This window comes from Oncorhynchus keta, chromosome 15 (assembly GCF_023373465.1).
Source record: "Oncorhynchus keta strain PuntledgeMale-10-30-2019 chromosome 15, Oket_V2, whole genome shotgun sequence".
Classification (NCBI taxonomy): Eukaryota; Metazoa; Chordata; class Actinopteri; order Salmoniformes; family Salmonidae; genus Oncorhynchus; species Oncorhynchus keta.
This window is the reverse complement of record NC_068435.1, coordinates 35,170,004-35,191,839: the sequence shown is the minus strand read 5'-3', so window position 1 is coordinate 35,191,839 and position 21,836 is coordinate 35,170,004. Positions and strand designations below refer to the sequence as shown.

Below are 21,836 nucleotides of genomic sequence, written 5' to 3'. Positions count from 1 at the left end.
TGCCCAGTCGGTAATCTGGATAGATTACTTTACCTAGTGATCTAAATCATGTTAGCTGACATGGGCTCAGTGAGTGACTATCAGTGACTGAATATAAAAAGTGCACCTTCTGCATTCTAATGTTCTAAATCTCAACAGTAACTTCATACCCAGACTAAATTCCGAGTACAATAGTACAATAGAATAGAACACAATACAATAGAAATTCTATTTTTTAGTTCCAACACTATCATAAAACACTGGCGACCCACTTGTGTGGGTGTAAATTTCAATAAAGCGCTACAATGCACTTGACAGCCTTCCATATTTGCATAAATCGGCCATTAAAGGTGTGCGCATGATCCAATACAGCGGACTAATACTGGTTGCTTGACAACGCATTCGCCAATGACGGTGGTGTTTGTTTTGAAGCCAGAAAGACGTCCACTTAAAAAAACTAATCTAATTTTGTCAATGTGGGGTCAACTGTATCACAGTGAGTAGAATTATCCAAGTGGCTTGGCAGTCACTGTCAAGAACTAGACAGAGAAAATCATTGTACACTCGCATAGAGTTGGCTGTGCTGGCACTAAGGCAGGCTAATCAAGTCAAGTGAGTATCCACTATCCAGCCATGTTCTTGCTTCGTTGGCTAGCTAACTTTATACACACGTTACGTTAGCTATTATACACGTTTCATCAAAGCAGAGTTAGCTGGCTAACGTTACTACCCGAAGCTAGCAGCTTTTTATCTGGCTAGGTTAACGTTACTGTAGGTAAACCAGTTCAACAAGATAACATATTAATAGTAGCTGAAAGGGTGACAAGTTAACGTTAGACAGCTAACTTTAACTTGTCTTGTAACTACATGATTGACTACGTTTTCAAACGAGCCTCCTGTTTGTTTATCTGACTCACTTGCAGCAACTCAATAAGATAAGAAGCGAACAGTAGTAATGTTTTAGCTACTGCTTTTCAACTGGAACACCAGTGTTATACTTGTACATACACACCCTTATGTTGCACTAGGGAAATTGTGTTTCCATAGCTAGGGCTGACCGTGAGGACTTGTCAAGAGCAGAATCAATCATATATGCATAATCAAAACAGTTGCTTTGTGAGAAGGTGTTAAAGTTCACAGTTAGCCAGTGGTATGTAAATGCCATCTGAAAAGTATCGGTGTCCTGGCTTTGGCCCCAAGTGACAGCAGTTCCACCAAAACCATGGGGCACGAGTGCCGTGCCGCATAGATGGAAACAGAAAAGTCTGAACCTTTTTGGGTAAAACGGGTTAAATACTGTTTGAAAATGTGCCAAAGTGTGTTGACAGTATATTCACCCAATAGTAATGTCAACACTAGCTAAAAATGTTAGCTAGCTAGCTAGCTAGTTGGTTGCTCTTCTTGGATTTAGATGGAGGCGCAGTGGATAGGGTAACAGTGTGACAGGGCAAAGTTAAATCACAGACAAAAGGGGAAACCAGTATCTTTGGTTAAACGGGAGTATCAGTGTACATAAAATGCAGCCTGGGTCAGTGGATAAGGGGTGCCTGAGAAGGTGTTTTCTGACATAGCTACTGCCTCTGGCTCGACTAACTTTCTACTCTGGTGTTGCCCAAGGCAATTGAGACAGTCAGGTCTATTATACATTGTGCATTTTAGACTTAAGTATGTTTAAACAGAGTTCGTTGATAACTGTACTGTTACCTATTTAAAGGGGAGTGGCGAGGGTGTAGAATGTGGTTGAGCTTGTTTCACCAGGAAAATCTTAAGGATCATATTATAAATCACATTTTATTTGTCACATACACATGGTTAGCAGATGTTAATGCAGTGTAGCGTAATGCTTCTGGTTCCGACAGTGCAGTAATATCTAAAAGGAGTGATGAATGAGAATATGTACATTAAAACAAATGTCCTCTCACTGTAAATTGTTTATTTTCAGCAAATGTAACATGTGTAAATATTTGTATGAAAATAAGATTCAACAACTGAGACATAGGTGATGTCTGGTGAGGATCTGCCTTACAACAGGCCTACCAGCCCAAGGTCCAGTCTCTCTCGGCCTATTGCGGACAGTCTGAGCATTGATGGAGGGTTGTACGTTCCTGGTGTAATTGCCTACCGTCTGTCTGTAAGCTGTTAGTGTCTTAATGACCATTCCATATGTGCATGTTCATTGATTGTTTATGATTCATTGAACAAGCATGGGAAACTGTGTTTAAACCCTTTACAATGAAGATCTGTTATTTGGATTTTTGCGAATTATCTTTGAAAGACAGGGTCCTGAAAAAGGGACGTTTCTTTTTTTGCTGAGTGGCATAGACAAGGTGCAAGATGGTATAAAATACAGTGTATATATATATATGATTGAGTAATGTAAGATATGTAAATATGATTAAATTGTCATTGTTTAAAGTGACTAGAGATCCATTTGTTAAAGTTGCCAGTGATTGGTTCTCCATGTAGGCAGCAGCCTCTCTGAGTTAGTGATTGTTGTATAGCAGTCTGATGGCCTTGAGATAAAAGCTGTTCCTCAGTCCCAGCTTTGATGCACCTGTACTGACCTCGCCTCCTGGACAGTAGCGGTGTGAACAGGCAGTAGCTCGGGTGGTTGTTGTCTTTGATCTTTTTTGCCTTCCTGTGACATCTGGTGTCATGAAGGGCTGATATCCCCCTGTGTACGCAGAGGGACTTAAAACTTTCCACTTTCTCCACTGCTGTCCCTTCGATGTGGGTTGGGGGGTGCTCCCTCTGCTGTTTCCTGAAGTTCACTATCGCCTTTGTTTTGTTGAAGTTGAGTGAGAGGTTGATTTCCTGACACCACACTCTGAGTGCCCTCACCTCCCTGTAGGCTGTCTCAATGTTCGTAATCAAGCCCACTACTGTTGTCTGCTAACTTGATTGAGTTGGAGGCGTGCATGGCCACACAGTCGTGGGTGAACAGGGAGTACAGGAGGGGACTGAGCACACACCCTTGTGGGGCCCCAGTGTTGAGGGTCAGCGAGGTGGAGATGTTGTTTCCTACCTTCACCACCTGGGGTGGCCCGTCAAAGTCCAGGACCCAATTGCACAGGGCAGGGTTGAGGCCCAGGGCCTCAAGCTTGATGATGAGCTTGGAGGGTACTATGGTGTTGAACGCTGCACTGTAGTCAATGAACAGCATTCTTACATAGGTATTCCTCTTGTCCAGATGGGATATGGCAGTGTGATGGCGATTGCATCGTCTGAACCTGTTAGGGCTGTATGTGAAGTGGATCTTGTGTGGCTGGTAAGGTGAAGGTGATATGATCATTGACTAGTCTCTCAAACTGGGATAGGGAGTGATTGAATATGTCCGTAAATACACCGACGGTGGCACTGTGTTATCCTCAAAGCGGGCAGGGGTGTTAGTTTGTCTGAAAGCGTGATGTCTGTGTCCGTGGTGTGGCTAGTTTTCTTTTTGTAGTCCGTGATTTCCTGTTGACCCTGCCACATACGTCTCGTGTCTGAGCCGTTGAATTGCGACTCCACTTTGTCCCTGTACCGGCATTTCGCTTGTTTGTTTGCCTTGCGGAGGGAGTAACTACAGTTTATGTTCAGCGATATTCCCAGACCTCTTTCCATGGTTAAATGCGGCAGTTCGCGCTTTCAGTTTTGCGCGAATGCCGCCATCCATCCATGGTTTCTGGTTAGGGTAGGTTTTAATTTTCACAGTGGGTACAACGTCCCCAATGCACTTCCTTATGAATTCACTCACCAAGTCAGCGTATAGGTCGACGTTATTATATATAGTCAAAGAGAACAATTAAGTACTGAAGAGGCCCTCTTGAATAATGAGTGTGCAGTTGCCTCTTGTTGAAGCCATTTTTCTCAAACTAAGCATTTTGAATTCAGTGCCACTGGCACTGTTAATTAAACCTTGCACACACCACAGTCAGTGGCCTTTCTGTGTGGGTGTCTAAAAGCCGTCCCCTGACATAGTCATTAGCCTAGTCATTAGCCTAGTTAAAGTTAACATGCAAAACCCTCTCTACTCAAGCTCAAAGTATCACTCTACTACAGTCCAGTGTAACAGCCAAGGCCGGACCCAACCCGGTCCCATGCTGGCATAACACCCAGATTACGTTTAATCCCGCATGGCGTGGGTGAAGAATCGACCCAGATTATGCTGCCTTGGAGTCTTATGTCATTGGCTTGCTGCTTGACGCTCTATTTCAGGATTCTGTTCCAGTGAGTGCAGCATCTGGTCGGTCAGGTCTGTCATCTCGCGGATGACCTCCCAAAGCGGATGACGCTTTGTTGACATGGGAGACTGGTGGACGACACTAACCATAGAGCCATCAATGGGTAATTTAATTCAAATGGGGACCCGGGGACAAAATAGACAATTGTTTGTTTTTATATGGATTTTTGTTGGATGGTGTGGGATTTTGCCCTATTTTTGGGCACAATTGTTTTTCTTAAGCCTCAGTCAGCTGCCTGTGAACTTGTGATTTATCAATTGGTTGTTCTCTCTGTTTCCCTGCTGTGTTTAGAAAACCATGAGATCTCCAGCATATCAAGAATGATGATGTCCCCCTCGAGGCATCATAACAACCTTCCTACAATGCAGTCCTCCACCATGACACTGTCCAAGAGTTCCTACAATGTGTTAAGTGCCTTCTGCACTGAGGAGAATGTTCCCCAGTGTACCTCATACATCAATCAGGTACTAAAATTACTATTATTTAGTTTACATTTGGAATAATCCAATACTAACTTTGTGTAGGTGCTTATTTTACCGCTATATATATATATATATATTTTTTTTAGGTTTGTGTATCTGATGTTGCTCAATGACTATTCATTGATCTAGTTTAATTTTCACTGTATGCTGCTAACCCATTTTTCTGCCCTCTTTTGGGGCTTGTACAGGAGATGGACTCTCTGGGTTTCTCCTCTGCCTGTATTGAGGCCAGCTCACCAGAGGGAAGCTGGGGGCTGAACACTGTGCCAGCCCTGAACATGATGTATGAGCTGCTCCAGATGCACCGCCACAGTCAGCGCAGCCTGCAGGAGCAGGAGACAGAGCAGCTGAAGAGGTCCAGTGCCCTGGAACACCTGCAGATGACCAACTCCAGACTCAAGGTCAGTTAGGCAGCCTTTCCCATAGATCGTTTTCCAGGCAGAGTGCAAATTGTCAGTAAATACTAGCTTGGGGAGCTAAGTTAAGGTTTGATGGTGTCCTGAAAGGTCTTACTGCTTAGAATACGACATGTTATTGTTATGATATTGTCATCAGGGTGAGCACATTGAGTATGCAAAATTGTGTTGATATAACATGTACAGCAAGTATGTAATTGCCCAGCCTCCCGAGTGGCGCAGTGGTCTAAGGCACTGCATCATAGTGCTAGCTGTGTCCAGGCTCTGTCGCAGCTGGCCGCGACCGGGAGACCCATGGAGCGGTGCACAATTGGCTCAGTGTCGTCCGGGTTAGGGGAGGTTTGGCCAGCAGGGATGATCTTGTCCCTCGAACTAGCGACTCCTGTGGCGGGTCGGGCACAATACGGGCTGACACGGTCGCCAGGTGTACGGTGTGATACATTGGTGCGGCTGGCTTCTGGGTTAAGCGAGCAGTGTGTCAAGAAGCAGCGCTGCTTGGCTGGGTTGTGTTTTGGAGGACACATGGCTCTCAACCTTCGCCTCTCCTGAGTCCGTACTGGAGCTGCCGCGATGGGACAAGACTGTAACTACCAATTGGATACCATCAAATTGGAGAGAAAAGGGTGGGTAAAATAACTAAAAAATAAATGTATGTAATTGCCCAAAGGATCAGCTGGAGCTCTACAAAAGAGAGAAGTTAGGACTGCTTGAGACGGAGAGGCAGCTGCAACTCAAAAACAAGACTCTGCAGAATTGCCTGAAAACAGAAAAAGATGAGGTAAAGACTTTGTCATAAAATTATTAATCATTGAGTGATGTGCTTATGTCGCTGCAAGCGTCAATTGGAAATGTAGTTTTGAGTGTGTGAGCCTTAACCAGCATCTTGCTCAGTAAGTGCACACCATAGCAAAACATTTTGTAAACGAAAAAACGAAAACAAAACTGTTCTTATTGGATAAGTTCAGGTAGTACATCCCTGTTGTCAAAACGTTTTCTCCCTACTGAACACACCCAAGGTGCAGAAGCTCCAGAGCATCATCGCCAGCAGAGCCTCTCAGTACAGCCATGATGCCAAGAGGAAGGAGCGGGAGAGCACCAAGCTCAAAGAACGCCTCAACCAGCTACTGGTGGACAAGAGGGATAAGAAACTAGGTATGGGCATCTCAAAACAATTGTTTCCTCTTTATTCCAAAGGTTGTTGGTAATGTTAATATGTTTGCAACCTAGTCTTTTTTTTTCTTTTTTTGTTTTCAACAAGAGTCTGAGAACACTGAAAATGATGTAGGCCTATATAGCAAGTCCCTCATTCCCATTTTCCTCCCTTTATCTCTACTAGCAATTGATGTATTGAACTACTTGGGACGGGCTGATGGGAAGAGAAGCCAATGGAAGACTGGAAAGGTGGAGGCCAGGTAGCAATACTCATCTGACTGAACCATGTCGGTTTTGTGTGCTTACATCAACTCTTGATGCAACAAATCCTACATAGCTTTGGAGATCCCACTTTGATGAGTATGTATTTATTTGCCATGATTGTAGACATGAGGGGGAGATGTACAAGTCCCTGCTGAGTGACTACGAGGGTTGTCAGAGGGCTCTGATGCTGGAGAACATTGAGCTAAAGAAGGTGCTGCAGCAGATGAAGCGGGAGATGGTGTCCATTCTTAGTCCTAGGAAATTCTGCTCCAGAGGAGACCGTGCGGAAGACAGCCTGGAACGGGTGAATTGATGGATTGTCCTATCTGAGACACCGTAGCAATAGTCTACTTAGTTATTTTTACGTGGTAATAAATGGATTAGATCACTTATTTTTTTTAAATGCTCCTGCAAATCTTAATCACAAATCGTGTCTGTCTATGTAGAGCCACTCACAAAATCTCACTGTTCTACATGGTATGGAAGTGACATTTCGCTATAAACATTGGAGAGTAGAGGAGTGATCGTGCCTATTGTTACGCTTTCAGGCCAGCTCGGACAGAGAGGAGGTTGGTGACTGTAGTAAGGAGACCCTGGATCAGTCATGTGATCATGCTAGGGACCAGTCCTGTGAGCACGCCCGGGAGCAGCTGACCAATAGCATCCGACAGCAGTGGAGGAGACTGAAGAGCCACATGGAGAGACTGGACAGCCAGGGTATAAACGCATCTCAGATATATCTATATATATATATATATCTCTCTCATGGAAGTAGACAATCTGTAGCCCACCTAGTAGTCATCACTAGCTTTCTCTGGTCATTTAACGGGTGTTACATGAATGCAAATGAAAGAATCCACTTTTGGCTCACTACCATAAAATCATGACCAGTACTACTGCATTTTTGGCTCTCAAGTGGCACAGCGGTTTAAGGCACTGCATCTCAGTGCTAGAGGCGTCACTACAGACACCCAGGTTCAAATCCAGGCTGTATCACAACCGGCCGTGATTGGGAGTCCCGTAGGGCGGCGTCCAATTGGCCTAGTGTCGTCCGGGGTAGGCAGTCATTGTAATTAAGAATTTGTTCTTAACTGACTTGCCTAGTTAAATGAAGGTAAAATAAAAAATGTAAACAACTCTGCTGCCAATACATTCTATATGTCACAGGGAGCTTTCTTCTCCACCATTGATCATAATGTATCATCCATCCACTTCCCAGCCTCCCTGGTACAGCAGAGCCAGCAGTGTGCTGGTAAAGAGCTGGTCCCCAGACAGATCCATGAGGAGGAGATGGAGAGGATGAGACTGGAGGTCCAGCAGTGTAAAGACTTCATCCAGACCCAGCAGCAACTCCTACAGGTTAGTTAGACCCACAACGCGACACACGATTCTCTTTTTCAAACCGAGCTATCTGCCTTCAAGTACATATCTACCTCAAATATATTGTACCTCTGCACATTGATATGGTACTGGTATTCCCTGTATATAGCTCCATTCTTGTGTATTTGATGTTTTTCCTCTTGTGTTACTATTTTATTTATATTATGGTAAAGTCTACAACAGTTGTGTTTGGCGCATGTGACAAATAACATTTGATTTGATCTACTGTACATCTCTTGTTATTGCCTTGAATTTGACCCTTCCAGGAGTTTCTCAGTCAAGTATTATTACATTTTCTGTGTGTGTGTAGCAGCAGCTCAACTCTCCCTGCTATGATGATGAGACTGCTGCTCTGCTGAATGACTGCTACACTCTAGAGGATAAGGAGCGTCTCAAAGAGGAGTGGAGGCTCTTTGACGAGCAGAGGAGGAACTTTGAGAGGGAGAGACATAACTTTACTGACGCTGCCATTCGCCTCGGCCATGAGGTATCCGTTTTTGTTTTCGGCAAGTTCTCAAGTTGGAAATGCTAAGTTTTGTCAAGTTGTCACTTGCGGTATGTGAACCCTTTGGAATGACCTGGATTTCTGCATAAATTAGTCATAACTGTTGATCTTAGTCACAACAATAGACAGTGTGTTTAAACACACATTATTTGTCTTGTTTATATTGAATACATAATTTAAACATTCACAGTGTAGGTTGGAAAACGTATGTGAACCCCGAGGCTAATGACTTTTCCAAAAGCTAATTGGAGTCCAATCAATGAGATTGGAGATGTCGGTTAGAGCTGCCCTGCCCTATAAACACTGTTTGCTATTCACAAGAAGCATTGCCTGATGTGAACCATGCCTTGAACAAAGGAGAGCTCAAATGACCTAAGATTAAGAATTGTTGACTTGCAATACGCTGGAAAGGGTTACAAAAGTATCTCTAAAAGCCTTGATGTTCATCAGTCCACGGTAAGACAAATTGTCTATAAATGGAGAAAGTTCAGGACTGTTGCTACTCCCTAGGAGTGTCCGTCCTGCAAATATGACTGCAAGAGCACAGTGCAGAATGCTCAATGAGGTTAAGAAGACTCCTAGAGTGTCAGCTAAAGATTTACAGAAATCTCTGGAACATGCTAACATCTCTGTTGATGAGTCTACAATAAGTAAAACACTAAACAAGAATGGTGTTCATGGGAGGACACCAAGGAAGAAGCCACTGCTCTCCAAAAAAACCCATTGCTGCACGTCTGAAGTTTGCAAAAGAGCACCTGGATGTTCCACAGTGCTTCTGGCAAAATATTCTGCGGACAGATTAAACTAAAGTTGAGTTGTTTGGAAGGAACACACAACACTGTGTGGAGGAAAAAAAGGCACAGCACACCAACATCAACATCATCCCAACTGTAAAGTATGGTGGAGGGAGCATCATGGTTTGGGGCTGCTTTGCTGCCTCAGGGCCTGGACAGCTTGCTATCTTCGGCAGAAATTAATTCCCAAGTTTATCAAGACATTTTGCAGGAGAATGTAAGGCTCTGTCCGCCAATTGAAGCTCATCAGAAGTTGGTGATGCAACAGGACAACGACCTTAAACGCAGAAGTAAATCAACAACAGCATGGCTTCAACAGAAGAAAATACGCCTTATGGAGAGTCCCAGTCAGTCCTGACCTCAACCCAATTTAAAATGCTGTGTCATGACATCAGAGCGGTTCGCACCAAACATCCTAAAATTATTGCTGAACTGAAACAGTGTTGTAAAAATGACTGGTCCAAAATTCCTGACTGTTGTGCAGGTCTGATCCTACAGAAAACGTTTGGTTTGAGTTCATTGCTGCCAAAGGAGGGTCAACCAGTTATTAAATCCAAGGGTTCACATACTTTTTCCACACTCCACTGTGAATCTGTGCGCTCAAAGACATGAAAATGTATAATTGTTTGTTATCAGTTTAAGCAGACTGTTTGTCTATTGTTGTGACTTAGATGAAGATGAGATCAAATTTTATGACCAATTTATGCAGATATCCAGGTCATTCTGATGGGTTAGCATACTTTTTCTTGCCACTGTAACTTGTGTATTACCCCTTTCTTTTTTTTCCTTTTGTGCTTTCACAGAAAAAGGCTTTTGAGGAAGACCGCGCCTTGTGGCTCAAGAATCAATTCTTGAACATGACTTCGTTCGTGGACCGCAAAAGACATTCGATGTCAGAAAATCCTCGTTCCTTGTCAGTCAGTAAGTCGTGATGATTACCACAGCAACGATTTGTATTGCTAATCCAGATCGAGATTAATGGAAAATGTATACAGCAGATTTTGTTGGGAAATTTTGTGTAGAAAATATTGTATTGGAAGATTGGCAGCATACTGTATAATGCAGCATCACCACAACAAAAACACTCCAATGATCTTTTGTGAATCATATTGTGTTTGGTCACAAGTCCCTGTTCCCCTCTAGGTAGTGAACCAGAGATGAGGATCCCCTCCACCTCTGCCATGCTGACCAAATCCCGGACGTACACTGCGTTCTCAACGCCTAAAGCTGCCTCTGCTGCTTGCATGCCCTCCACAGCTGATCTCTACCGTACATTATGCCTCATACCAGACAGGAGGTACCGTTTTTACTAGTTATTTTGCTCTATGCCAGCTCACTCTCCTTTTTAAAATGTTTCATTCCTACATGAGATAGTGATAATCAATGACACCGATTTTATACTACTAACTTAAGTTCTCTCAAACAAACTGTGGTTAACTCTTGTTTGTTTTCTATCTAAGCTCCTCTTCTGTAGGCAGTTCAACACAAGGGAGCTGGCAGGAGTCCAACACCATCCACAGTAGAGAAGATACTCCGGTCAGGTCAAAGCACAGACATGGAGGTGGAGACTGCTGCAGTATCTTCTCTTTAGGGCCAGAGGAAAACAGCCTCAACTGAAGACACACTAGTACCATTGTGTTACTGTGGACTCAACAGACAACTCTGATGACAATCCATGGCAGTGTTCATTAGACACCAAACAGAAGAAAATGGACTGAAACAGGGAAAGAATAACTGGATTTGTCCAATAAGATGCACTCATTTAACTTTCTGTTGCAAAACATTTTCTGTTGCGTGCCCTAATGAACATGACCCATGTTTCAACGCCACCACTGCCTCAGGATGCCACGGAGACCTATTTTTGTGCAACTCATGTTGCGTGATCACGGACTAATACTGAACAGTAGCACATTGTCGTTCACCAAAACTTGATTCATTCAGAGAGCACTTTATTGGACATGCCAATGTTTTTTTTTCTTTCTCTTCTATATACATTTTTATTAAGCAAAGCATATCCAAGTCTCTAAGCTTTCGCCAAGTGGCAGCCAAACCTTAATTTGGGGTTCTGTATCACAACAAATGTTATCCAATTTGGGAAAAGCTATCAATAGGCTACTGACTAGCCATCAATGTTTGAATGTTTACACATGGTTTTCACTCCAGATCTATCATGAATAGTTTAATGAGAACTGTATTCTAAATGTTTAAAATGAAGCGCTAACATATGCTGCTCTGAAATTGCAATAAACGTTTATTTTTTATCAATTCAACTTTTTGTGCTTGGCGCCCCATAGCGGTTTATACCAGGAGGTGTGGGCGCAGACTGTGCAACGCTGCGACTGCGCAAGTCACAATCGGATGTGTGATCATCGGTGCTTTGTCTACGCGTCCGTCGAGCTAACAGCCCACTGCTTCATTTCTAGGAAATAGTAAAGATGTCTGGCTCATCAAACCTCGTTGCGATGAAGAAAATTGTCCAGCAGCTGCGTTTTGAAGCGAGCATAAACAGAGTGAAGGTAAGTCTCTATTTCACACGTAAATCTATTTGGTAAACATGCCCACGAAACTAGTCCGAGCTAGCGAACATCGGTAACGTTAGCTAGCTAGCGCTAAGGGCGTGGAATCTAGGCACACAAATGGAGATCTAGCCATGAAAACACAATCACAAACGCCCCAGGATAATTATTCCCAACAGTCATTGAACAGCAGGAAAAGCCTAACGTTATTTCAAGCATCTGTGTTCACACCATACTATTGACACCCATTTAAGGAGGATATTTACAGACTTGCAGGAGTCTAGCTAGTTAGGAGTGCAACAGGTAGAGCTTCCCTTTCACAACTATATTCCTTTGTCTTTTCAGGTGTCCCAAGCAGCTGCAGACCTTCAGCAGTTCTGCATGCAAAATGCCCTCCAGGATCCCTTGCTCACTGGGGTGTCCTCCAGTACAAACCCCTTTAGACCACAGAAGGTGTGCTCCTTCTTGTGAGGAAGACACACAGGACAGACCACAGCATTCTTTGGTGAGTCTTTTTTGGTGTATGTAGTCCTTTGGAGAATCTCAATTGCATACTCCTCACCTTCTCAAACCCCATTGAAGAAGATGGTTGGAGGTAGCCTGACTACTTACACAATTATTCTGCTGCTCTGTCTTTTGCTACATACTTTAATCAGAGACTGAAGTCATTTGTGGTGACAAAGGGAATTGTGCAAAAGTCATCAGCGATTGGATTATCTCTATCCAATCAGAGGATCAAAGACTATGAATTTTCAAACTACCGCTTTACCCACGTGTGTTCTGGCTCTGGCCCAACCCATTGGTTTCTGGCCCAATTGGACAGCCCCGAATGTGTTTGGATTTGGTGAAGGGTCAGGGAGCTACTCAGATCCAGACACATTGCGGAGAAGAAACTAACGTCCGTGGGCATAGAGTTTGGCTGGAGCAAGGAGTCTGGGTAGCGAGGGTAGGGACCTCCTTGCTTTCTCAGCCAATGGGGTTTGAGAAGGAGCATGCAATTGAGATTATTGCCTTGATTGGCCTGTAAGCTGCACTAAATCAGTAAAGTGAAACAGGTTATCTACTCCATGCTAGTCTTTGATTGCGTTACAGATAAATACCTGTTTCTTTAATGTGCAAGAGTATCACATTGTACCTCTGTGTTTTCCTGTCTCGCAGGCCTTCGTTTTGATGCTACAGGGAAAAAGTTGACCTCAACACTGCTCCTCATTGCCAATGGCAAACCACTGCCACATTATCTTATGAAGTGTAGAACATGTCAGGAAGACTTGCCATCTATTCTCAGCCAACCGAGGATACGATGAGAAGGGTTTATTTTTCATGGCACTGTGTGGTTTTCAAGTAAATGATTGTGCCTTTTCTATTCTATTTTATTCATTGTTCTTGACTTTTTGTATTTAGAAATTAACATTCTTTCTCTACATGACTGTGTTTTTGCTAATTGTTCTTGGGTAAGACTGACAGTGTTACATCTCAAATCTTTACTTAAGCTGCAAGTAGTTTCTAACAGCAAAATGTGAACAGGGCAACTTTACAATACAAAAGGCAGCAGCATGTCACTTATGCGTGATAAAAGCATCCACATCAAACACGAAAGTAAAATGCCATATTTAAGAATAAGGAAATCAAAGAACACATTCAGCAACTTATATCCCTGTGCTTAAATGTAAAATTGACATGCATAATGTTCATAGATGTATCTTTTAAGTGAAATAGTGGCTTATTAGAAAAAGAAATGGCTGTAATGGAGGATCAGTAAGTATGGTTCAAACTAATTACCATCCAGTCTTAGCCAGCATCAAACTGTTCCATAGTTTGATATATATATATATATACTGATCAATGGTAGGAGAGAGCGCGTCAAAATCTAGTGCACCGTTTGCATCCATCTGAAAAGGATCGTCCACTATTAAATAACCCATTCAGTTGAATCTGCTTGATTTGCTTTGAGACTAACTCTTTGGGGAAGAAAAAATAAACCTGTACTTTTTAAGACCTGTAAAATGATCTTATGTCCATGACCTCAAAGAATTAAAGTCCTTGTTTGGTTTCATAAACTGATACCACTCAAACGTAATGGCTCAAATCATTTGGCATCTGTTAAGTTCAGGTAAAATACTATTTTCAGAAGGATGCAAGATGCAACCACGCAAGAGTTTTCTAAGCCCAGTCTTCCACTGTCCTCTTGGGTCTAAATCTCTTCGGACTGGTCTGTCCGTCCTGCCTCGTGATTATCTTGTCACGCGTTGAGGAGCATGCAGTGGTGCATTAGCATTACTCTTCAGGTGCTGAGTTTGAAGTGGTTTCACGTGGTACTCGTAGATCTTCAGTGCTGGCCCCAGTTTGATAGAAAGACCAGTCAGGACATCATTCCGTGTCATCAGGAGCAGAGACTTGCCATCGATTTCCTACAACGATAACAAATGGAAGGGATTGGGAAGCTCTTACCCACACGAAAGAGAGGGAAGAAAGAGCAACTTGCAAGGTTAGTAAATTACTATCTTTACCTGGTCCTGGAAAGCAGTAGCCTGCTCATCAAATCCTGCAGCTTTGAAATAATTGACGACATCAGTGAATGCCCAGTCTGCAGGGTCCGGCAGCTGGCCATTCTCCGCCACACTAGAAAAAGACAGAACAGGAAAATGGGTATAGGGACAAGGCAGGAGGACAGCACACTCTTATCCCTTATCTACAGCCTCACAATTAAAACCCCTAGACTCTAGACTTACAGTTTAGCTTCCACTGATCCATTTGTTTTGTTCTCCATTCCAGCTAGAGGAAAAAAAGAACAGTGAGATGGAGATATGGATAAGCAAAAATACAATTGAAGCCAAAAGATTAGGATTATGAAGAAACATGAGGTCTGTCATAAAGTGAACACATTCACTACTTACTTGAAACGTGTGTTCGTTATAATAGGACGTGTCAAGAGGTTACCTGGATATGGTCAGTTGTTTCTAAAACCTTAAACTACAGAGCGAGCATCTGATATACGGAGTGTTGAATAGAAGTCGTTTTTTTGAACCATTTCTTTGAAATGCTGACACGCATAAGTAGAGTACTCAGTTGCTAAGCAACATAGATGTGGGCCGCTTGATACTGTGGAAATACTATGGTACAAATGCATAGATCAGAAATCGCATTCAATAATGCCAAAAAGCAAATCAGTCTTCAATGGATGATGGGCAACAGGGTTCACATAACATGGAGGATAGAATCATCACATTAGTCTGTGGATTTTGACCTGATCCAAAGCCATGGAATGCGTTGCACTCAGATTTGAGTCCAAATATCAGAGACGGGAGCAATTTTAAAGCTCCCTGATCTGCATGATTAAAACTTCCATATTCAGTGTAGCTACTGTACCTACGAGACTACCAGTCTTGGATGTTCTTTAGTTTATCTTTGGAAAGCTCATTTCCGCCAGACGCATCATTCATATAGTTTAAACTTTAGACACTGCATTTCATTCAGAACTATACACATCTGTGGACAGACATATAGCTAGCTGATGGTGATGACATTGTTGACTGTTTATTAAGTGTAATATTACAATGTGTAACAAAAGTCACATGCAGCATGAAATATGTAGTAAAAGAAGAATGGGTATACATGACAAACTTTGAATAATTAGTCATTTAGGATAGTTTATTCAATATTACTATAGCTTACTACTGAAATTATATCATTGCCAACGTTGTGGTTGTCTATTTGACACTTACCTTTTTATTGCTAATTCGTGAGCTCGTTGGTTTCCTTTTATAGTTCTTAGGGCGTAAATAAATATCCGGTTTATTCACGATCGTGTGCTTGTCGCTGTGTAATTGATCTATAAACCACCTGAATTGCTCATTCAATTTTTCGGATATGTTGAAAGGACCTGCGAGTCGGCATGCGACACTAAGACAAGAAGCTCGTGAACAGGCGCACACACCATTCTCAAACCTGACTGGCCAGTTCGTAGCGAATGGGACAGGGTTCCGGTTTAGAAGCACGGCTTTGTACTGATCCTACAGTTTTGCTTCTGTACTGCAGTTTAACTGATGCTCGGCCCAGAAAGACAATTTCCATACATGGTCACATAGAGAAGTCAGATTAGAAAACTCCCAATTTAGTCATCACCTTTGGGTCTGAATACTTATGTAAATGTGATATTTCATGTTTTTTTTTTAATACATTTTAAACATTTCTAAAAAACTGTATTTGCTTCGTCATTATGGGGTATTGTGTGTAGATTGACGTAACTGTGGAAAAAGTCAAGAGGTCTGAATACTTTCCGGATGCACTGGAGATGGCCTAAGAATAGCATGGAAAACTACCAGAAGGCAAGAAATCCAAAATGAAACCCTTCCTAGACAACTTTATGGCCCCCACATTTCATCACAATAAGGAAGATGTAAATTTGGGTGTACAAAACATTAACAACATTGTGACAAATTGGCATCCTTATCCAATTTTTAAAAAGACACAAAAAAACACTCCCAAAAATAAGTTTGATTATGATTTGCAAATCTATAACAGAAAAACGTAGGACTATCCAGCCAAAAACAGAGAAACAGAATCTGCGCCTTCAGTATTGGGCAACCCTGAAAGAATAGACTCCAGAACAAAAAAAGAACAACACATCAGACATCAACCAATGAAATTGAGGAATCCATTAATTCAAACAACTTTTGGGAAAGTTAGAACTGCCTAAACAAACCACACAGAGGAAAAATGTGCTATCCAAAATGGTGACTAATTGAAAACTCACTATGAACAATTATATATACATATTAAAATAGATTCGGAACAGCAACAAAAATTGATGACAAATGTCTAATTCTTGAATCAGCCATTTAAAACAACCAGAACCTGTTAGTTCTGTTTGGGTTATTGGGGTATCTATAGTAAAACAAAAATACAGCTTGTGGTCATGATGGAATTTTTAATGAATTTATCAATTTCAGACCACAAATTTAGCACTGCAACACTCAAACTATTTAAAGTTGTGAATGTAGGGGCCTACCGGGTGGCACAGCGGTCTAAGGCACTGCATCGCAGTGCTCGAGGCGTCACTACAGACCCGGGTTTGATCCCAGGCTGTATCGAAGACGGCTGCGACCAGGAGACTCATGAGGCGGCGCATAATTGGCCCAGCGTATTCCAGGTTAGGGGAGGATTTGGCTGGCCGGGATGTCCTTGTCCCATCGCACTCTAGCGACTCCCTGTTGCGGGCTGGGCGCCTGCAAGCTGACTGTGGTTGCCAGCTGGACGGTGTTTCCTCCGACTCATTGGTGCGGTTTAAGCGAGCAGTGTGTCAAGAAGAAGTAGAAAATAGTAAAAATAAAGAAAAACCTTGGAATGAGTAGGTGTGTCCAAACTTTTGACTGAACAATCAACAGCCCACGGGTCTCACTCTAAACAACACCGAAATAAAATGCCTCCTGTATGCAGATGGCCTGGTGCTGCTGTACCCCACAAAAGAGGGGTTACAGCAACAAATGGATGATCCGCAACAATTCTGGCAGACCTGGGCCCTGACAGTCAATCTCAAAATTTTTTTTTTTACTGGGCTTCACGCCTATACAACACACACACACGTACACATTTTTGGGACTAAAAAAATCAGCTCTACAGGGAACTTCAACCTGGCCGTGAGTTAACTGAAAGACAAAGCAAGGAGGGCTTTCTATGTCATTCAAATATCTATCAAATTAGACATACCCATTAGGATCTGGCTCAAAATATTCAAATCAGTAATAGAACCAATTGCACTATGGCAGTGATGTGTGTGGTCCGCTTACAAAACAAGAATTTGACAAAAGGAAACAACACCAAATTGAAACCCTATCTGCGGAATTCTGTAAGCACATCCTCAGACTGCAGAGAAACTCAAAACAACGCATGCAGGGCAGGATTAGGCAAATTCCCTCCTCTGATTCATTAATATTCCAAAAAATAACCACCAAATGTTATAATCATTTAAAAACAAGTGACCCCCACTCCTACCATTTACAAAATTCTCAAGTGCCCAGAGTTGACCATGAAGAAAAGCCATAAGCTAGCTTGTCCTGAGGCTTAATTCTCTAACCACTCGCCTCAGGACAGCACATAGAAAATATGTCCCATCCAAATGATCACAAAGCAAAAATAGAAATATCACCTACTGGAAAGAAACCACAAAACATTGAAGTAAACTTCAATGCTATTTGGCTCTAAACAGACAGTACACGGTGGCACACTATCTGACCACTGTGACTGATAGAAAACTGAGGAAAACACTATGTACATACTGTGAGCACAGCCTGGCCATAGAAACCGGTTGTCACAGGCAAACCTGGCTGCCCGGAGAGGATAAGAAGAATTTGAAAATCTAAATGATAGACACACAACTACATACTTGGTGAAAAAACTAAATTCTGTCTTTTAGCAGCCACATCTGTGGCCTCCTGCCGCAACCTGAGGGACAGCCAGATAGAAGTGTAGTGTGATTATTCATATCGGCCTATTCTTTATTCATTTTTGTTGTTGTAATTGCTCTTATTATATTTATCACTATCATTATTATTGCTTTATTACAAATAGTCTAGTATATTCCTGTCTTTGACCATTGTCGCTATATGTTTACTTTGACACTGTAAGTGTTTACTTTCCATGTCAATAGAGTATACTGAATTGAATTCATTGAGATGGCCAATTCGACGGAAAATCTGTCTCCCTCCAGCAGGTGGTGATTTTTCTTTGTTTCGCCCACCAAGCAAGGAGTTTTATATGAAGGTTCGAGGGTGTCAAATTTGGTCAACAAAAAAATGTATGGCTTATTAGCTACATGAGGTTTATTTTATCGAATAGAAGTTTTGTAATGCTTAAGTTACCAGTGTACTGATATAAGGACGTGACATCCAGGCAACTTTGAGAAAAACACTTTATATTGGAGTTGTCTCGAGATGGCATGAGGCTAGTAAGCATAGCATTTCTCTCCATTGAATACAGGATGTTGACGTCAACAATCCTCATTGAATATTTAAAGGATTACAATAATGAGATGTGCCATAATAAAGGGGTTGAATACTTATTGACTCAAGACATTTCAGATTTAAATTTTAATTAATTTGTAAACATTTCAAAAACATCATTCTACTTTGATATTATGGTGTATTGTGTGAAGGCTAGTGTAAAAAAAACCACACATTTCAATTGAATCCATTTTAAATTCAGGTTGCAACAACAAAATGTAGAAAAAGTCAAGGGTTATGAATACTTTTTGAAGGCACTGTAGATAAAGATTTTGTTGTGGCAGAGCAAGTTGGACTTTATCACTATAGCGGGCAGGGTGATGAGCAATAGGACAAAGCAAACCATTAACAGATTGTATCCAGATGGTAGCAGGTAATAACCAACTCCATCATAACATTAGTTAATGATCATATGTTATCCATAGTTATATAACACCCATTGAGGACAGAGATCAAGCCATTGAGGGAAAGACCAACTGCAATGCAGGAACATTTTAATTTGAAATAAATCCCCATTTATAACAGCGTGGAGCCAATTAATCTCATACGGTCCTTGTAACAATTACTCGGAGTGAATGTACAAAACATTAGGAAAAACCTTCCTAATATTGAATTGCACCTCCTTTTGCCCTCAGCACAGACTCAATTTGTCGGGGCATAGACTCTACAAGGTGTCAAGTGTTCCACAGAGGTGCTGGCCCATGTTGGTCACATACACATGGTTAGCAGATGTTATTGCGATTGTAGCGAAATGCTTGTGCTTCTAGTTCTGACAGTTCCGTAATATCTAACATGCAATCTAACAATTCCGCAACAACTACCTAATACACACAAATCTAAGTAAAGTAAAGGAATGGAATAAGAATATGTACATATAAATATATGGATGAGCAATGACTGAGCGGCATAGGCAAGATGCAATAGATGGTATAAAATACAGTATATACATATGAGATGAGTAATGCAAGATATGTAAACATTATTAAAGTGGCATTATTAAAGTGACTAGTGATCCATTTATTAAAGTAGCCAATGATTTCAAGTCTGTATGTAAGGCAGCAGCCTCTGTGTTAGTGATGGCTGTTTAACAGTCTGATGGTGCTGAGATAGAAGCTGTTTTTCAGGACAAGGCTTCTCACAGTTGTGTCAAGTTGCCTGGATGTCCTTTGGGTGGTGGACCATCCTTGACACACACAGGAAACTGTTGAGCGTGAAAAACCCAGCAACGTTGCAATTCTTGACACACTCAAACCGGTTTGCCTTGCACTTACAGTACTACTATCCTGTTCAAAAGCACTTAAATATTTTTTCAAATATTTTTTCTTGCCAGTGTAAATAGGCATTTGATCTTTGTAGCTTTAGCCGGTGGTAAACTTGTGGAATAGACACCAGCTGGAATGCAGTTTTATCCAATCAGCATCCAGGATTAAACCCACCTGTTGTATAAATGAGTTAATAGACCAATAAGAAAGAGTCCTAAACCTCTCTACCAACAGCTTTTTTTTCTTCAGTTTTTCCCTCCCCAATCAAACCAGTCCTAGCCAGTGGTGTAGTACTTAAGTAAAAATACTTCAAAGTACTACTTCAGTCATTTTTGGGGGTATCTGTACTTTACATGACTATTTATGTTTTTGACTACTTTTATTTCACTACATTCCTTAGGAACATAATATACTTTCTACTCCATACATTTTCCCTGACACCCAAAAGTACTTGGCACATTTTGAATGCTTAGCAGGACAGGAAAATGATCCAATTCACACACTTATCAAGAGAACATCCCTGGTCCTCCATACTTCCTCTGATCTGGCAGACTCACGGAACACACATGCATCATTTGTCAATTATGTCTGAGTGTTGGAGTGTTCCCCTGGCTATCCATACATTTTTAAAACAAGAAAATGGTGCCACCTGCTTTGCTTAATTGAAATATTTTTTACTTTTGATACTTAAGTATATTTAAAACCAAATCATTTTAGACTTTTCCTCAAGTATTATTTTACTAGGTGACTTTCACTTTAACTTGAGTAACTTTCTTATTAAGGTATCCATACTTTTACTCAAGTATGACAATTGGGTACTTTTTCCACCACTGGTCGTAGCAAAAATGTAGCTTGAGAAATTGCTCTTTGCTAAGAAGCAATTTTTGTTTCTTTTTGATCATTTTAATTGAAAACAGTCACAGTTGGGTACTTAATTGTTACCCAGAAATAATTTCATATTGAGATAAAAATGACTGCATTGAATATTTCATTTAGGAATGGATATATCCTTTGAATTGAGTATTTGTTATGTTAAAGATCTATCATATAAGCTTTAAATAGGCAGTGGTGGAAAAAGTACCCAATTGTCATACTTGAGTAAAAGTATAGATACCTTAATAGAAAAGTTACTCAAGTAAAAGTGAAAGTCACCTAGTAAAATAATACTTGAGGAAAAGTCTAAAGGTATTTGGTTTTAAATATACTTAACTATCAAAATTACATTTAGTTGCTAAAATATACTTAAGTATCAAAGGTAAAAATAATTAAAAATTCCTTATATGAAGTAAAGCAGATGGCACCATGTTCTTTTAAAAAAAATGTATGGATAGCCAGGGGCACACCAACACTCAGAAAGTATTTACAAAAGCGGCATTTGTGTTTAGTGAAGTAGGGATGACCAATTGTTCTCTTTATAAGTGTGTGAATTTCACAGTTTTACTGGTCTAACAAGCATTTAAATTGTAAGGAGTACCTTGGGTTGTCAGAGAAAATGTATGGAGTAAAAGTACAATCTTTTCTTTACGAATGTAGTGAAGTAAAAGTTGTCACAAATATAAATAGTAAAGTAAAGTACAGATACCCAAAACAACTACTATAGTAGTCCATTACAGTATTTTTACTTAGGTACTTTACACCACTGTAAATATGGTATAAACGGGAGTGATAAAGCGACATCAACCTCAGTCATTCACACCAAAAACTGAACTAGTTTAGAGTGGAGCGCCCTTAAAAAGTATCTAGTCGAGCGCCGTGCACATTTCGTGCAAATACTGTACACTGCTCCAACAGTGAGAGAACTGGGCTCGTGTCCAAATAGGAGGAGTTACGCTCAATTTCTACAGAATAACCAGGTCTGTAGTCTC

General features: G+C 41.3%; 3 protein-coding genes across 4 annotated transcripts; 2 read left to right on the top strand and 1 right to left on the bottom strand.

Moving 5' to 3' along the window:
* Positions 1-345: 345 nt before the first annotated feature.
* Positions 346-11,465, top strand: ssx2ipa (synovial sarcoma, X breakpoint 2 interacting protein a). Of its 2 annotated transcripts, none has more exons than XM_035788425.2 (14): positions 346-591; positions 4,177-4,305; positions 4,494-4,666; positions 4,873-5,085; positions 5,768-5,878; positions 6,117-6,252; positions 6,437-6,512; positions 6,640-6,820; positions 7,065-7,233; positions 7,736-7,875; positions 8,210-8,383; positions 9,999-10,116; positions 10,339-10,492; positions 10,656-11,465. In XM_035788425.2, exons 2-14 carry the CDS (start codon positions 4,263-4,265, stop codon positions 10,810-10,812), a joined length of 1,845 nt encoding a protein of 614 aa, XP_035644318.1. In that variant the 5' UTR covers positions 346-591; positions 4,177-4,262; the 3' UTR covers positions 10,813-11,465. The 2 variants fall into 2 exon arrangements, with proteins under 2 accessions (XP_035644318.1, XP_035644317.1); XM_035788424.2 differs by having other exon boundaries at positions 348-591; positions 8,207-8,383.
* A 57-nt stretch (positions 11,466-11,522) lies between these two features.
* Positions 11,523-13,772, top strand: LOC127905944 (guanine nucleotide-binding protein G(I)/G(S)/G(O) subunit gamma-5). Its single transcript, XM_035788427.2, has 3 exons — positions 11,523-11,711; positions 12,057-12,216; positions 12,870-13,772. Exons 1-2 carry the CDS (start codon positions 11,631-11,633, stop codon positions 12,180-12,182), a joined length of 207 nt encoding a protein of 68 aa, XP_035644320.1. The 5' UTR covers positions 11,523-11,630; the 3' UTR covers positions 12,183-12,216; positions 12,870-13,772.
* Positions 13,178-15,890, bottom strand: LOC118394841 (sterile alpha motif domain-containing protein 13-like). The gene is made up of 4 exons (XM_035788428.2): positions 15,434-15,890; positions 14,441-14,483; positions 14,219-14,330; positions 13,178-14,119 (listed from the first exon to the last, which is right to left on the bottom strand). The coding sequence occupies exons 2-4, from the start codon at positions 14,476-14,478 to the stop codon at positions 13,943-13,945; spliced, it is 327 nt and encodes a 108-aa protein (XP_035644321.1). The 5' UTR covers positions 14,479-14,483; positions 15,434-15,890; the 3' UTR covers positions 13,178-13,942.
* Positions 15,891-21,836: the final 5,946 nt, after the last annotated feature.

What these genes read in the sequence shown, in the direction of transcription:
- LOC127905944 (XM_035788427.2), top strand. Translation starts at nt 11,631, where the DNA reads ATGTCTGGCTCATCAAACCTCGTTGCGATGAAGAAAATTGTCCAGCAG. An exon ending in CGAGCATAAACAGAGTGAAG is followed by an intron (nt 11,712 to 12,056) that starts GTAAGTCTCTAT and finishes TTGTCTTTTCAG; the next exon opens with GTGTCCCAAGCAGCTGCAGA.
- LOC118394841 (XM_035788428.2), bottom strand. Translation starts at nt 14,478, where the DNA reads ATGGAGAACAAAACAAATGGATCAGTGGAAGCTAAACT. An exon ending in GGATCAGTGGAAGCTAAACT is followed by an intron (nt 14,331 to 14,440) that starts GTAAGTCTAGAG and finishes GTCTTTTTCTAG; the next exon opens with TGTGGCGGAGAATGGCCAGC. An exon ending in CTACTGCTTTCCAGGACCAG is followed by an intron (nt 14,120 to 14,218) that starts GTAAAGATAGTA and finishes TTATCGTTGTAG; the next exon opens with GAAATCGATGGCAAGTCTCT.
- ssx2ipa (XM_035788424.2), top strand. Translation starts at nt 4,263, where the DNA reads ATGGGAGACTGGTGGACGACACTAACCATAGAGCCATCAATGG. An exon ending in ACTGGAAAGGTGGAGGCCAG is followed by an intron (nt 6,513 to 6,639) that starts GTAGCAATACTC and finishes CCATGATTGTAG; the next exon opens with ACATGAGGGGGAGATGTACA. An exon ending in CGGAAGACAGCCTGGAACGG is followed by an intron (nt 6,821 to 7,064) that starts GTGAATTGATGG and finishes TTACGCTTTCAG; the next exon opens with GCCAGCTCGGACAGAGAGGA.